At 40.9% G+C, this 15901-nt stretch overlaps 1 protein-coding gene across 2 annotated transcripts in view; it reads left to right on the forward strand.

The window, feature by feature from the left end:
* The first annotated feature begins 1532 nt into the window (after nt 1-1532).
* Nucleotides 1533-15901, forward strand: part of DZIP1 (DAZ interacting zinc finger protein 1) — a 33200-nt gene continuing 18831 nt past the window's right edge. For both annotated transcript variants that reach the window (XM_035557093.2, XM_035557094.2), the window contains exons 1-8: nt 1533-1638; nt 1723-2214; nt 7106-7190; nt 8530-8654; nt 11619-11780; nt 12616-12753; nt 14015-14077; nt 15315-15455. In XM_035557093.2, coding sequence (XP_035412986.1) covers nt 1636-1638; nt 1723-2214; nt 7106-7190; nt 8530-8654; nt 11619-11780; nt 12616-12753; nt 14015-14077; nt 15315-15455 — 1209 coding nt within the window. In that variant the 5' untranslated portion in view covers nt 1533-1635. The remainder of the gene's footprint in view (nt 1639-1722; nt 2215-7105; nt 7191-8529; nt 8655-11618; nt 11781-12615; nt 12754-14014; nt 14078-15314; nt 15456-15901) is intronic.

Raw genomic sequence — 15901 nt, forward strand, 5'->3', positions numbered from 1 at the left:
TTGCAGTAAAGTGTGGCCAGCAGGCTTAAGGTTAAGTGTCCAAAAAGCAAGCGGTAGTGCCAAGTGTTTTGGAAGATTGCCTTCCATGGTGGCTTGAGCCAACAAGCAGGAGGGCTCGCTGTCCTTCTTTCATGTTATTAACTTCACTGTTCTAAGGTGAAATTCACTTTGAAATTCACTTTGTAGATCTATGAAACTTTTTGGTGGGCCAAGGTATATTCCTGGAATAGTTGATTTTCAACCTTTTTACAAAAGTGGAGAAGACAAAAGGGTGTAACATTTCTTTATGAAGATAAAGCAAAAGAGAAATCCTTACATTTCTCCGGGCATGAAAAGGAAGGAACGTCCTTCAGCTTTCTCTTTGTGCAGGAGTGGATGTAGATGAGAAGAACTGGAGAGGCTGGTAATACTTGTGATCCTGAAGTGGGTGTGTGACCCTTTCTGAGACTGATCTGGGTCTTTGTGATGCTGGCTGGGGTTAGGCTTTGGTAGCTGAGGGCTGAAGGAAAGGCCGAGGTCTGTGCTGTGAAGCAGAAATGTGTCCTGTGGTCGTGGTTCAAGGGTGTGCATGTTGGTTGCACTGACTGCAAGGAAGATGTAGGTGCTCAGTATCAAACACCCATTTCACCCCACCAAAGGTCCATATTTTTGGTGCACGAGTCTGCTATCTGCCCACGTTTCTTGTAGGAGAAATGGGCCTGTGCAGCCCTGCTTGCCTCCTGCCATGGAGTCAGAATACAGCCAGAACGCATATAGAGACAGATTGTGGTGAGTACCCCAGAGAAACTCTGTCCTATGACCATCAGGTGGATGTATATACTCAAGCTATGTCTGCAAAGATGAGGGAAGGCTAGGTTTGCAAGAATATCTAGTGTGTTTTATTAGATCAATTCATATATATGGGAAAAGTGAACAAGCTTTTGGGCACAACAAACAACTGTATTAACCTTTAGAACATCCCCAGAGGTCCCTTGTGAACAACAGTTCCATGAGTCTATTATAGAGGATGTAGAGAAACCTATGGGACGGGGTGTGTGATCAAGGTGTTGTGTGGATATTCGTGGGGAGGTACATAACTGGGAATGACCAGAAGGATGAGAGAATGAAGTGTGTGTAGAAAGGACTGAAAAGACCGACGTATTAAGAAATGGTAACAGGAAGAGCGGGTTTTTGGAGAAGAGTAGTAAAGATGAGCAAGGAAATGGGATAATTTCGTCTGACGGAGGAGAAGGCTATTCCTGCTTGGGGACAGTGCTTGAAGCAACTAAGCAGGAGCGAGGCAACGGTCACTCCGAGGCAGGAAGCACACGATGCGGTGGATCGGGTCACGGACCCAGACCATGGGGGACACCAGCTGAGACTTTTGGGGTGCGGAGCTGCCGTCCGGGGCAGCCGCGTGGGAACGAGCGGCCAGCCCTGAGGGGAGCGAGGCCGCGGGACGGGGCGGGGGCGGCGCTGGGGGAAGGCGGGGGGCCGTGGCGGCAGGCGGGGCCGCGCCTCGCTCCATTTTCTTCCCTTCCCTCCTCTTTTCTTCCCCCCCCTCTCCCGCTCCGCGCAGGCCCGGGCCGCAGCTGCCGTAGCAACGCGGAGGACGCCGGAGCCCGAGGGCCGGAGCCCGGGGGCCGGAGCCCGGCCATGGTGAGCAGCGGGGCGGGAGGGGGGCGGCGTGTGGGGGGGCGGCCGTCCCGCCGCCATCTCAGCGTGTCTCTCTCCGCCCCGCAGCCCTTCACGGAGCGCGGCTACTACCCGCCGGCGGCGGGGGGAGCCGGGCCGCCGCCGTTCGCCGCCTTCCAGTTCCGCGGCCGCCTTGAGGGCCCGGACTGGCGTCGCCTGAGCGCCGTGGACGTGGGCCGGGTGTGCCGGGAGGGCGACGTGGCGGCCCTGCAGGAGCACCTGGAGCACGTCACCTTCTGCAGCGCCGAGCGGGAGCGCTGCCCGCACTGCCAGGCGCCCGCCGACCCGCTGCTGCTCAAGCTGCTGCGCCTGGCCCAGCTGTGCACCGAGTACCTGCTGCACTCGCAGGAGTACCTCAGCGCCCAGCTCGGGGGGCTGGAGGAGGCCCTGCGGGAGGCCCGGGCCCAGAGGGACCGGCTGGGCGAGGAGGCGGCCCGCCGAGCGCAGGAGGTCAAGGGGCTCAAGGAGGAGTGCCGGCGGAGGAAGAAGATGATCAGCACCCAGCAGATGATGCTGGAGGCCCGAGCCAGCTACCACCAGGTGAGAGGAGTGGGCACGGCCACCTGCGTCTTGCCGGCTCCCAGCCCAGCGGAGCAGCCACGGGCCGTGTCCCCCGGTCGTGGGCTCACTTTTGACATGTCAAGTGTCAGATACACGTGCACCCAACCACCCACAAAACCTGTGATGAAAGCATGTGTTGCTGGCTTTCATTGCCTCCATACATTCACCAGATGGTCACGGGACAGAGTTGCTCTGGGGTACCCGCCACAGTCTGTCTCTATATGCGCTCTGGCTGTATTCTGACTCCATGGCAGGAGGCAAGCAGGGCTGCACAGGCCCATTTCTCCTACAAGAAACGTGGGCAGATAGCAGACTCGTGCACCAAAGACAGGGACCTTTGGTGGGGAGAAATGGGTGTGTCTGATACTGAGCACCCACATCTTCCTCGCAGTCATGAAAGTGGAGAGTTGCAAAAAAAGGGCTCACTTAAAGTTCTGATTCTCACAGTAAATGCTGCTATACTGCATTTGGAAGTAGCTGTGTAGACATCCCTAGGCCAAGAACAAAATAAGTCCAGTAACTTATTCTTTAAAATATAGCCTTTTTGCAGGGAAGGGAGGAACTGTTTTCTTATGGGGCACAGAAGTGGTTGTGGGAACTGTCTTTGCTCAAAAAGTCACAAATAAAACTTTGCTAGTTTGATGACATTGATACTATAGAATCATAGACTGGTTTGGGTTGGAAGGGACCTTAAAGATCACCCAGTTCCAACCCCCTGCCACGGGCAGGGACACCTCCCACGAAATCATGTTGCCTGGAGGCCCCATCCAGCCTGGCCTTGAACACTTCCAGTCAGAAAACACACAGGGCAAGTACATCAGCATCGGTGCTAAGGAGTAGCCTGTTCGCCAGTTGTCACTTTCCTGCAGTAATGTTCTCCAGGCACAAAGTTTCTGCCTGTGTGTGTGACTCAGAAGCGACTCAGGCATGATGGTAAAGAACACCAGTGGGTTAGCTCATCCCTAACTCCACAGCAATCTGTTCCTGTAGGGTCTTTCCCAAGCGCCTTAGTACGTTGCCATTTTTACTCTCTGTATCATGACACAGTTGTTTTGGGAGGGGCTTTTGAGCTCTGGTTGTAGTAGCTTGATTTGAAAATCTGTCAGCTTCAGCAGGTATCAGGATTGCAGATTCTAGCTTCAAATGTAGTGTGAAGTCTGGTGAGTATGCTGGACCCGGGCTTGACCTAAGACTGCAGGGTAGCTCTTCGTGTCTACCAGCTTACAGTTGTGGGTATTTTCTTTCTTTTGTTTTAGTTCTCGGAGTAGTGAGGCACTGGCACAGGCTGCCCAGAGAAGCTGTGGGTGCCCCATCCCTGGAGGTGTTCAAGGCCAGGCTGGATGGGGCTTTGGGCAACCTGGTCTGGTGGGAGGTGTCCCTGCCCGTGGCGGGGGGTTGGAACTGGATGGGCTTTAAGGTGTCTTCCAACCCAAACCTTTCTGTGATTCTATAGTATCAATGTCATCAAACTAGCAGTTTTATTTGTGACTTTTTGAGCAATGACACATCTCACAACCACTTCAGTGCTCCGTAAGAAAACAGTTCCTCCTTTTCCTGCAAAAAGGCTGTATGTTAAAGAATAAGTTACAGGACTTATTTTGTTCTAAACTTAGCTACTTCCAAACGTAGTATAGCACATTAACTGTGAAAATTAGAACTTTTTAAAGTGAGCTCTTTTTTTTGCAACTTTCCATTTTCAGCAGCTAAGTTGGCTCAAGTGTTTCTGCAAGGAAATATATACCTTATGTGACAGGAGTAAACGTACATATTGTAGACTTCTTAAGAACCTTGTCACAACGCATGCATTTGATTGTTAGTCTTAAGGACAAGCTGCTGATGTATCTTTTTAAAAGGCCTTTATACAGCTTAGAGGGTGAATTGTCTGTCCCATGTTGCAAAAGAAAGCTGATCACACGCATCATTTTACCTGTAAATTTAAGTTATTCTTATGCTGTGATTGCCAACCAAATATGACCAAGTTTTCCTGAAATACTTGTGGGATAGACCTGTCACAGTGGAAGCTCAAGAACATGGTAGTGAGCTTGGCTCATCAGTTGTCTGTTCAGTGGCACGTACAGTAATGTAGAGATGGAAAGCTGTTTTGCATTTTTAATTTTGTTTTCCTTTTTTTTCCTCTCTGTTAGTAAATTCTTATCTCTGGAAGTTATTTATGTTCATGTGGGAAAAGAGATTTCAGTTAGTGATGTTGAACAAATCCTGCACTTCCTACAGTGGTTTCAGGATTCCGAATCTGAATGCCAGAATTAAAATGAATTCTTTCTAGGGCCTGTAAATGCAGGGCAGCAGACTGTTCAGTAAACTATAAGCTTATGGTATTTATTTGTGCCATGGTTTTGGCATACCCGCAGTGCCAAATAAAAGGGGGTTTGCTGGTGTTCTTCAGAGGGTAGTTCGAGTTTCATCTCCTTAAAGTCTTGTCTGTTTTGCAAACAAGTCCATTAACATGTTTATTCACATATTTATTTATTTATTTGTTTATCCTTAAGTGGTGGCACACTGTGCATCTAACGTAAATGTTTTGGAATTCAAATCTAATGGCTCTAGTCCACCAATGATGTAAGTTCAACCATGAAATACTACCATAAAATGATTGTTACCTAAATGTCATAAATTTTTGACTCTCTTGTCTTGTCTCTTTGTCTTTATTTAATTTTTTAGTATTATATTTTTTATTTTTTTTACTTTTTGATGCTTTGTACAGAAATATGATGTGCTCATGCACAATGTCCCCATAGAGTGTACATGGTGTCTAACACTCTAAGTAGTTGCAAGAATAAGGTCACATAATTCAAACCCTGGATGTCCCCTGTGTTAGTCCTGTTTCCTGCAGTAAGAGCTTTCTTTCACTACCAGCAAGTCAAACTGATGTGAAGTTTGTGCTTGAATGGATAACGTTATTTCACAGCCAATTTAATTCCCTAAGTGTTGTGCAATCTGTTACACTGTAAGCTCCCTCTTGGTTGGCAGCGACGTTTTGCTGCCGTGCTATGTCTTTGCTTTGGTTTTATGGCAGCACTTATTTGCTTGGGTTTTATGCTTTCATTTGTCTGACAAAATTTGTCTTCATAATTCGTGATTCTAGTGTTTGCTGGAGGACGTAGATATTTCATAGCCTATCTATCTATCAGTGGCAGCATTTTAAATATTAGATGAAATCTGGGAATTTGGTTACGATGACAAGATCTTCAATCTAAGTCAGTTTTTAACTGTTTTTTACATTCATATCACAGTGAGGAGGAAAAAGGGCTCAGCTGAGTATTTGTGGGTTGTTAAAATATATATTTATTTTGGGGAAAAAATAGAAGTCTGAGGGGGAGCGAGCAACCCTACCTAAAGCAGTTAGGGGTTTTGATTCGTAGAATTACCAGTACATTGCAAAATCTATAGATGTGGCTCCCGTTCTTGCACTCTCCATCTGTTTTTAGTATTCTGAACATTAGTGGGATACACATTAGCAGTGAACAAAAATCTTTTAAAACAGTTGGGATGTAAACTTGACTTAAAATGGGGTTGCAAAGCAGAAACTGTCATGTGTGCCATTAGAACGCAGGACAAGTTATAATGAACTTGTATATAAAGTTTTTTCAGATGAATCTTGCAATAACGTAACTCAGTACAGTTGGATATGAAGCTGATGAAGCATTTTCCGGAGAGTTCCTTGGCTTTTATTATACCTTGTTAGGTTTTGGGGTCTTAATAACATTTATAAGTGTTTGACTTCTTTGCGTGTCTTCCACATGGTTATTTATTTATTTTTTTAAACTCAATTCCTTTTTGCATGTTTGGGAAAGTAATGATGAGACAAGAGGACAAGACTAAGAACAGTCTTTCTACATCAAGATTTCCAGTATAAAAAGGAAGAAGGCATTTTGGAGGCATTTAGGGGCATTTGAATAAAGGGAAAAGAAGGGATGCCATCCAAAGGTACCTGGACAACCTTGAGAAGTGGGCCAATGTTGAACCTCATGAGGTTCAACAAGTCTGAGTGCAAGGTGAGCGCCCTTACCTAGGTAAGGGCAATCCCAGACATGAGCACAGGCTGGATGGAGAGCTGATTGAGATTGGCCAACAGGTCGAGGGAGGTGATTGTCCCTTTCTGCTCTGCCCTTGTGAGGCCCCAGTTGGAGTGCTGCATCCAGATCCAGGGCCCCAAGCACAAGAAGGATGTGGGGCTGTTAGAGCGGGTTCAGAGGAGAGCCACAGACATGATCAGAGGGCTGGAGCAGCTCTCCTACAAAAAAAAAAAAATAAAAAAAAAAAGTAAAAACAGCTGGAGCTGTTCAGCTTAAAGAAGAGAAGACTCGGGAAGCCTCGTTGCAGCTTTTCAATAATTAAAGGGGGCTTCTAAACAAGATGGAGAGCAACTCTTTGCTCAGGTAGATAATGATGGGACAAGGGGGAATGGTTTTAAACTAAAAGAGAGGAGATTTTGATTAGATGTTAGGAGGAATTTCTTCACTGTGAGGGTGGTGAGGCACTGGCACAGGTTGCCCAGAGAAGCTGTGGATGCCCCATCCCTGGAGGTGTTCAAGGCCAGGCTGGATGGGGCTTTGGGCAGCCTGGTCTGCTGGGAGGTGTCCCTGCCCACGGCAGGGGGTTGGAGCTGGGTGGTCGTTAAGGTTCCTTCCAACACAAGCTGTTTTAGGAATAACTAGCATAAATATATGAATAACTTCACAGAAGTGTGGAACTGTGAGAATTTTAGCCATTATTCTTGTTAAATGGAATTTATTAAAGGTGCCTACTTTTGATGTCTGGACAAAATAACACAATCCATTAAAAGCCTTAGCTGCTATACTTACGAAATAGGTGTTACTAATAATAACTAAAATGTTATCTGTTTTTACAGTGTCAATTCTGTGAAAAGGCTTTTATGAACTATTCCTTTTTACAAAGTCACATGCAGAGGCGTCATCCGGAAGAATCTCAGATTGGTATGTACTTCAGTATAATCAAGGAAATTAAGAGGCATCGTTTAGAAATGTGTAAATATATTGAGGATTTGTGGTCCAGGTTTTTTTCACACTGAGAAGAATGATTTTGCACATTCCATTTCTATATGGCAGATGCCAATTTGTGTGAATACAAGCAACGCTGACTGACAAAATGTATTCAGTGAAATATGTCTTAGTCTCTGGAGAATAATTAACAAAACATATTCCGTGTTTACGCTACCTTTTCAAACTAGAATTCCTGCTGAATACTTCAGTCAGTAGCAGAGTTCAGAGCGTAGTTTTTTTCTTTAGGTATGTGTGTTTATAAAGGTGTGGGTAAATGTGAACAAGGTTCAGTAAGGAAAATAAATTTTGTGTATATATGTGAATTACTAGAATAGAAATAATCCAACTTACCTGACATCGGTTTGAATAGGATCAGATGCTCCTGGACTAAACTGACTGTAAAACATAGTAAGAAAAAGAAACTGTCAAGACTGATCGAGGTTTGTGTATCTAAGTTAATTTTGGATGCTGTACCGCTTAATATATATTCTTTTGTCTCTCTTCATTGAAAAAAAGGTTTCAGAAACATTTCTCTCAGAGTTTGCTTCATTCATCCCTTCCTTCATTCTCTCCTTCCTGTTAGGCTGCGTGCTTCTGATTTATTGCCAAGGATTGACAGGTATTGACAAAGGGCAGTGATTGGAAAAGAGGAAGAAGAGGAGCATCTGGGAGGAGAAAAAGAGGGAAGAATCTAGCAAGCTATGAACTGCCGTTTGTGAGGCAAATAAAACAATGGAACAGTGAGAGGAGTCTACTTAAGCATCCTAGGAAGTGTTAGTATATTGGAAGAAGAAAGAAGCTCTTGCACACTTTATGCTTGATAAAAAAGATAGTGAAAGGAAACTTTTGTAATGAGGCTACCTAATTATTTATGCAGAATAAATCATACCTAACAGAACGAATCAATTGAGGTTCGCTTAGTCCTTCATACATCCTTTTTTGAGCCTGTGTTGCTTAGTTTCCTGTGGTATACTTTGCAATTAGATTATGTAATAATTTCTCTTGTAAACATCCCATAAACTACTTCACATGTCAGTAAAACTGGTATTTTTCAGTCTTTGAGGACAATGTTAGCAGTCCAGAGAACATACGTATTTAAAAATATCTTTGGAGAATCATAGTAATGGGAAGGGAAGTGGTCTAAGAATCACACTTCGTGAAGATATTACTGAAACACTGTAGAAAAGCATTTACAGTAAGCATCACATTTCCAGAAATTACAACCAACGTTTTTAAATGTACATTTTTTTATTATTATTTTTTTCCCTAACAGAACAAAAGAGGAAAGCTAAGACAGACAAACTGCAGGATGAGATTGATAAACTGAAGGAGCAGTTGCAGCTCACCAAGTCCCAGTTAGAGGCTGAACAGCAAGCTAATATGGTCAGGTTTTCTAAGGTAATGTGTACTATTTAATGTGAACCTCTCAAAAGAAGTGGTACTTTGGACTCTGCTTGCTCGTTTAGTAACTAGAACAGAACAAAAACTTATCTACAGTTTGTCTGCCTGGCAGCAATGCTGCTTGGGCATTGGAGCATAGCAACCCCACCACATACCCCTGCGATTTTTGAACATTCCCTTACCCCTTACATTTTGTTTTAGTTGTATTTTAAATGAATGCTTAAGACAACACTTCTGTTAGCACTTGTCAGTTCATAAGGTAAGTGTGGCCTGTTACTGAAGCAGATAGAATTGGTCTCGCTGTGGTGAAATATAAGCTATTTCTAACATGATATTTTGTGATGATTAAACGTTTCTTAGATATGACTGCTTTTTACATACAATTTAGTAAGCTAAGCGAGATTTATTCTTTGGTGTGAAGAGCTTTAGTAACATGGGGTAAAACAATTTAAGGAAGAGAGACTGAGAAGAAACAAGGCAAACTATATAGTTCTGCCTATCTTTGTGGGATTTAAAGACCAGAGAGTCAAAGCAAACATAGTCTTAGCTCCGGTTGTGTGAATTAAAAAATAAAATTAAAAAAAAAAAAAACTTAGAATGATTTTAAAGCGGTAATTATCTATTTGTAATTACGTGCAAAGCTTTACTTAGAACGATACTGAATCATGTGGTTTGTACTTCCTGGCTTGTGGAAAGAAACAAAGAATCTCTAAGTTACACGTTCTTGTTCTTTTCAGCTTGATAATTTCAAATCATTTCAGAGTTTTCGTTTCAGTTCAAGTGAATAAAATAGGATAATTCCCTATCAAAATGGGGATTGATTATTTTTTTAAAGGGGGGGAAGGGCTTTGTGATTCACTTTGAGGAGGGAATTCTTGGCATAGAAGTCAGGATACTTCTAATGATCAAGTTAAACACTAATCCTGGTATTACAGTTTGCTCTATATCACAATCAAAAGCAGCGTTTTGTGGTTGTTAATGTAACTCATGGGAACCTTCTCTTAATAGATCACCCAATATTCCAAACTTCAAAATGACTTTCCTTGCAGAGTTTGAGGGCCTTCAAACATAAAACCAGTCGTGCAGTTTGAAAAGAAGCACAACATTTTGAATTTAAAGGGAATAAACAAAACATTGCTATCATTAATTATTTTCTTCCTTGATTTCAGAGGAGAAGCCAATCTTCTGTAAAGTATTCAGTGTTTCCTGAACACAACTTCAGGCTCTCCTTTCTTCAGTCCTTCTCTTGGAACCATGTAGCTTCCGGTTTTGTTTTTGTTGTGTTTTTTTAGCTTTTTTTTTCCTCCATTTTCAAAAGTACTTTAATGACCAAACGAAGAATGTGGATAGAGTCTCACCTGGGAGTGCAAGCAGTGTCAGAATAGTGAGTGTTGGCCCACCGTGGACATCTTCTAGGTATTCTACTCATTCATTCTGTACCTGGCTTTTCAGAGGTACCTCTATAAACATATTTTTCCTGCACCTAAAGTATCACTCATATGATGTGGGACTTAGAGTGTTTATAGCAGTGCAGGTTTTTTAGTACCTTGGGGGCCTGTTTTGAAGTCGCTTGTATTAGCTGAGTCTCTTAACTACAAGGAGACCCCCTGAAATGTCCTGGAGCTACAAACTGCAGTGTTACACAAGGCTTTTGAAACTTCTGTATTTTTCTATGGCGTTGAGGAGGATAAAAATGTGAAGTGTGACTGGTTGCAGATTGTCTGCTATGACTTGACAGTTCAGGTACCATTGTGTCCAGTGGATAATGGAGAAGACCTGAGCTGAAAGGATACAGAAGATCCTGTTTTTCTTAAGTGTATGGTTTACCAAAAAGTGTGTATATTTTGGGCAGCAAACTGCAGGGTTTTGCAGAAATTAAGGATTGTACAAAAATGATTGGCTAGTTAATGAGATGGCAAATGAAATTTAACAGATGAAGTGCAGTAAATGCATATGGGAAAAAAAATATCTAACTTCGTCTACGAAAAGGTGAGTCCTGAGCTAGAGCATTGTTACTGAAGTGCAAGCTCTTAAGACTGTGATAGATAGTTCCAGGGAAATTCAGCCCAGTGATGAATAGCAACAACAAAACTGAATCAAATATTGCAAGTTGTTATGGAAAATCAATGTGCAATTCTGGTGTAGCCACAGCTTAATCCTGTCTGGAGGCCTGAGCCCTTCATCTCAAGAAGGTATGACAGAGTTATAAAACTTACAGAGAAGGGTGACAAGGATGATTGAAGTCTGGAACAGCCTCTGTATTTAGAATGACTTATTCTAAGAGTTGTCAGTCCAAAAAAGATGAGAGCTTGGTGGGGAGTGGTGGGGAGAGATGGATGCCTGCAAAGTCATGAGTTATGTAGAGTGAATAGGTATCAATCATTCACTGTCTCCTAGTTCAAGGCCTAGCATCCATCAAATGAAATTTTCAGGAGACAAATTTGAAACAGAAATGCTTGGTTCTTCATGCAACAAGTAGTAGACCATTAGCAAAAGACTTTGCAGTCTTCCCTTGTGGCTGTGTCAGCTTTTAGCAACTGCAAGCATATATGAGAAATCTGTTGACGGTTACCAAGTTTGTAAAGCTGTGTCAGGCTGAGGAAGCCCTCTGGGCTGAAAACAGTTGGCAGCTTGGAAACCATTAAGGAGAATATGCATGTTTGCTTGCTGTGCTGTTTTCCTTTCCTACCTTATACACTTAGGGCCTCTTTAAGAAACTTGATGGTGAACTAGGTGGATCTTTGATATGACCAAATAAGGTATTTCAAAACTTCTTGAAGCTTATGTGTTTTGCTAGCAAAATATATCATTACCCCAGAATTCTTCAGAAACTTGTGTTTTTTTCATGTTTTTTGATGTCACATTATTGCCCATTGAAAGTGACTGCTTCTACCCATAGTTTGAGAGTTAGTATTATGTGTGTGGGAAGAATAACAGGCATCGTTTTTAAAATAATTTCAGGAATGTGAACAGCAAAAATCAAAAGAAGAAGAAATTCTACAGTCATTTCATAAATGGAAAGAAGAAGAAAAAGCAAAATTAGCTGATGAAATAGAAAAAGTGAAAGAGATGTTCATGAAAGAGCTTAAAGAGTTATCTTCAAGAAATTCAACACTAGAAAATGTAAGTGGTTTAAGTTTTCTAACGTTTTAAGGCATGAATCCTTTACAGTAGGTGGTGAACCTCACGGAATGTTAGGGATTGGAAGGGACCTTGAAAGATAATCTAGTCCAAGCCCCCTGCTGGAGCAGGAACAGCTAAATCACATCACACAGGAACACATCCAGGTGGGTGAACTTGGGATATTTGAAATATGATGTAGTCACCTCAAAGGTTTTCTTAAAAAACTTTACAAGTAATAGATAGCTGTAACTGTATCCTCGTCTACTGGTTTTATCTACACAACTTCAGTTCTTTTTCCGCAGCATTATTTTGGATGAACAAGTCATGCCTTCAGTAAGCAGATCATTTTTTTCCTACTCCTCAACCTTTGAGTGCCTTTTTACAGATTATTTATGCTGCTGTTATTGCTGTCCGTTGGGCATGCTTTGTACTAATATTCTCATGAGTGACACGGAGGGGACTAATCTCTGCATTATAGTCCTGACCCTAGAACTGTATATGTTTTCAATACAGTCAAAAGAAATGCTTCCCAGAGTTCTGGCTAGAAAGAGAATTATAAAAGGTAGGTCAGAAAACAAATACGCATTGCATTACCAGAGCACTGGTATTTTGTAGGTGTTAGTTTCCGAGTATATTTGCAATGTATGTTTATGTAAGATGTATATATTAATAATTACATGACATTTGATAAATGCTGAACTCATGAGAAATGTTAGAAGAACTTGATATGATCTCTGTGTAGTTGTATTTAAAGTAAATTTTGTATTAAGTGATAGGTTCGTAAAACAAAAACTTTATATACATTTGGGCCTTAAATTTTTTCCCCTCCTTTTAGCAACTGTTAGCAATACAAACATCCAATATGCAACAGAAGTCCAATTTAGGGACGCTGAAAGACAGCCAAGAATTTGTAGAAGAGAAGACTCAGAGTCCTCAGGATTATTACAAAGTCGTCAAACTTCTTGAAAAACAGGTAACACTGTATCTTAATGTATTGCTTTTGACTGCTTATGTTCTTTTTACTTTTGAACATCTCTGAGTAGGATTTTAAATTCATAGGTAAAGTTCTCATCCTTATCAATTTCTGAAATAGCTGTAGTAAACCGTAGTGGATTCAAAAAAAAATCTCTGTAATGGAAATCAAGGAATTATTTCCCTTATCCTTTGTAATCTATAGTTATTTATTGATATATTTGATAATAAAGAATAAGGGAATATCTGGCGCTACCAAATATGGTTTGGTTCAAGTTTGGTTCCAGAAGGCTCTAATAAACCATTTCCGTCTGCTGATCTGTGAGGCCGCTTACAGGAAATGATGGAAAAATTTGAATTTTCCATTTTCCAAGATGGAAAAAATGCATACATTAAGAAATTTTCTGACCAGATTTGCCAACGGGTGGCTTTTGAGCCATACAAAACTCTTGAACCTGTCATGTGCAGCTTTTGTATCCTGTACTCAGGACTATATCATCTGATCAGCACAACTGCTGGGCTAGTTGGGCAACCCCAAGTTCCATCTGTAGGAAAGACTGAGCTAAGAAGGGCCACTCGGGCTGAGATGGCTGCATTGCTCTGAGGCTCACCTGCATGTCCAGGTCATTCATTTAAAAAAACAAAAATAAAAGAGAGTTATGAGACATTTGGGAATACCCACAAACCTTTTTACTGTCTTCTTTGACACTTTGTAACATGCATTATATATTTCATGGTTCTAGGGATGTAAAGGTCTTTGTATACTGCTGGTTTCGTCCAGAAGTTTGGTCGTTTCTGTTCAAAGGTATAGAAAGTTTAGTTAGTTTTACTTTTTTATTTCATCAAAGAAAAATTACTTAGAAACTCATTTATTAAGGCTGTTTTTTATCATTATTATGCAAAATACATTGTTAGTGAGTGTTTGAAATGACAGTATTTGGGAAAAAGCCCTGCTCGTTACTATTACTCTTATTATTAGTAAACAGGTGTATTAAAATACTTGTATATTTCTCAATCACAGTCACTGTATACAAATCTAGGAGCCAAAACATAGTTTCCAGAACAATTGGTAAGAAAGCCACACTCAGGTGTATAAAACATGCTGATGAATGTTCTATATCTTAAATATTGGGCTATTCAAGTTTCGTATCATAAAGAATCTTTTTAGTACTTGTGCTTTATTTATAAAAATAAACCTGCATATATTGAAGTAGATGTCAATGTGTTATTAACAAGAATTAATATTGTTTTCCTTTATACAGGAAAGTAAGTGGACGTCTAGAATACAAGCCCTTCGTCAGGACCATGAGACAGAAAAATCTCTGGTAAGTGGCACAGCAAACCACCTATATTATAAGGAGATAATTTTCTTACCCTTGCAGTAGTTCTTGATATGCTGTAGTACAAATTTGGGGGATTAGAAAGCCTAGATCTCAAGAGTTTGTAAAAGTGTTTCCCCTTAGATACATTTCTGTGTTTCAGTTATGTTATGATCTTGAAGTTTCTCTTAAGGCCAAAGTTGAAAAAGAATTTATCTTTTAACAATCTGACAGACACCTGGAACTGTATCTCTCTTTTGAAGGGCTCACAACTAACTCTGTGAGCACTGTATTATGCACTGTTTTCTGTGTTTTATGGGGATATGCTAGATAGTTAAGATACAATTTGCCAACATGTAGCTTTCATCTGCCTTGCACATTCAACTGCCATAGACCTACAGCATGTCTCAGTCTGTTTTTTCTCTTTTCTTTCACTTCCTTGCTTCTTTTTCTGTTGTAGCTTTCAAACTCAGAATCTGTTCGGCTTTTCGACGAAAGAACACCATGGCGTTTTGTTTTGCATTGGCTTACGTATTTTACTATACAAAGCTTTATTCCTCATTTTTTTTGTATGTCTGCGTTTCTTTTTAATCTCTTTCCTGCTTTGTTTCTCTTGCCTCCTTTCCTTTCATTTTCCTTTCATCTGCGCGACCATGTAAGAACTGAGCAGATCATAGTGGTTTGACCAAAACTTCTCCTCCTTTGGCAAGAAAGCAGTGGGGAGGAACCATGGAACATTCCCCCAAAAGGATGTAGTTAATGATATCCCACATACATGCAAGAATAGAATAAGGGAGGAGTAATGTAAGTATTACTTTTGAGATGGCGCACCTAAAATGTTGTTTCCTTTCTTCTACAATCAAAGCTAATATGTTAGGTTTATCATGCAAATTCACATCTTGTCTCCTTAAAATATCATTATTTGACACTATAACCAAAACATTTTATATAGTGAAATGTTTTTTCTGCAATCGTGTTTTTAGACAATCTGAACAATGTGTTTGCATGCCCCTTTCTTTGTATTGAGATTTAGGTAGTATTCCTTGTCTACACCACTTTTTATTTGTACAACTGTTTTGTAATACATGCAAGTTGCAATGAAATCACAGGGGACGTTACATTTTTGCTGAAAAAAAGTATTAAAGATATTTAAATATGCTACTTGTTTGTTTAAATTTTAGAGCATTGAAGTATTTTATATAATATTAGTGTCAATGTATTTTTCCTTTTGCTTGCTTTCTAGCTACTGTCACAGATTGAGAAGCTTAAATCATCAGTGAGAGAAGACCTGAATAAAAATAACACCTTTTACAAGAGGAGGATAGAAGAATTGGGGCAGAGGCTTCAGGAGCAGAATGATCTGATAATTACTCAGAAGAAGCAGGTCTGTTTTGTGAAGCAGTCCTTTTCAGAGAGCATAGGAAACAGAAACATTTTCCTATGTGTCTCTGGTTGCATAGTTAATATTACTAGTTGGTAAGAATATTGATGGAATATTTTGGCTACACTTTGGAAATAACATTAATAAGTAAGAATTGATCCGGAAAAGAGAGACAGGAATGAAAACCAGGAATTAAAATATGATTTAGAATGAAAGATTTAACAAACCAAATGTTTTTAATAAGTTCTACACAAAGTTAAAAGATTACTAAGTTGCAGTCACCAAAGACCTCTATGGATAACAAAAATTCTGATTGTGAACAGGATTTTATCTGCTACAAGATGATCGTAATGAGTTCTAGTGTTTGAAATCTGAAAATACACGACTTGTAGACAAATAGACAAAACTAGAGTAGACAGGAGAGCTGTTCGTACATTTAAAATCAATTG

Source organism: Cygnus atratus, chromosome 1 (genome assembly GCF_013377495.2).
Source record: "Cygnus atratus isolate AKBS03 ecotype Queensland, Australia chromosome 1, CAtr_DNAZoo_HiC_assembly, whole genome shotgun sequence".
In the NCBI taxonomy this organism is placed as follows: Eukaryota; Metazoa; Chordata; class Aves; order Anseriformes; family Anatidae; genus Cygnus; species Cygnus atratus.